This window comes from Mastomys coucha, unplaced genomic scaffold (genome assembly GCF_008632895.1).
Source record: "Mastomys coucha isolate ucsf_1 unplaced genomic scaffold, UCSF_Mcou_1 pScaffold5, whole genome shotgun sequence".
Taxonomy (NCBI): domain Eukaryota; kingdom Metazoa; phylum Chordata; class Mammalia; order Rodentia; family Muridae; genus Mastomys; species Mastomys coucha.
The window spans coordinates 116,004,002-116,004,579 of NW_022196911.1; the positions used below are offsets into that span (position 1 = coordinate 116,004,002).

Below are 578 nucleotides of genomic sequence, written 5' to 3' on the forward strand. Positions count from 1 at the left end.
AAGGACCTGGAGCAGTATGTCTCGGTGGTGGTGCTGGATGAGGTTGGGCTGGCTGAAGACTCACCCAAAATGCCTCTGAAGACTCTGCACCCCCTGCTGGAAGATGGGTGCATTGAAGATGATCCTGCCCCATACAAAAAAGTTGGCTTTGTTGGTATTTCCAACTGGGCTCTAGATCCTGCCAAGATGAACCGAGGAATCTTTGTGTCACGAGGCAGTCCCAGTGAGAAAGAGCTCATAGAGAGCGCTGAGGGGATCTGCTCTTCGGACAGGCTGGTTCAGGAGAGAATCCGTGGGTATTTTGCACCCTTTGCCAAGGCCTATGAAACCGTGTGCCAGAAGCAGGATAAGGAGTTCTTTGGGCTTCGCGACTACTACAGCCTCATCAAGATGGTCTTTGCCAAAGCCAAAGCTTCCAAAAGAGGGCTTTCCCCACGAGACATCGCTCATGCTGTCCTTCGGAACTTCAGTGGCAAAGACAACATCCAGGCCCTGAGCATCTTTACAGCCAGTCTTCCGGAGGCCAGGCACAAGGAAGAAGTCAGTACTGTGGAGCTGATCAAGCAGAACATTTGCAC

The 578-nt window shown here is 52.1% G+C and overlaps 1 protein-coding gene across 1 annotated transcript in view; it reads left to right on the forward strand.

Moving 5' to 3' along the window:
• Positions 1-578, forward strand: part of Rnf213 (ring finger protein 213) — a 110,078-nt gene that overhangs the window by 57,425 nt on the left and 52,075 nt on the right. Inside the window, 1 exon segment of the mRNA XM_031354095.1 lies at positions 1-574. This exon segment is cut by the window's left edge and continues 10 nt beyond it. Coding sequence (XP_031209955.1) covers positions 1-574 — 574 coding nt within the window.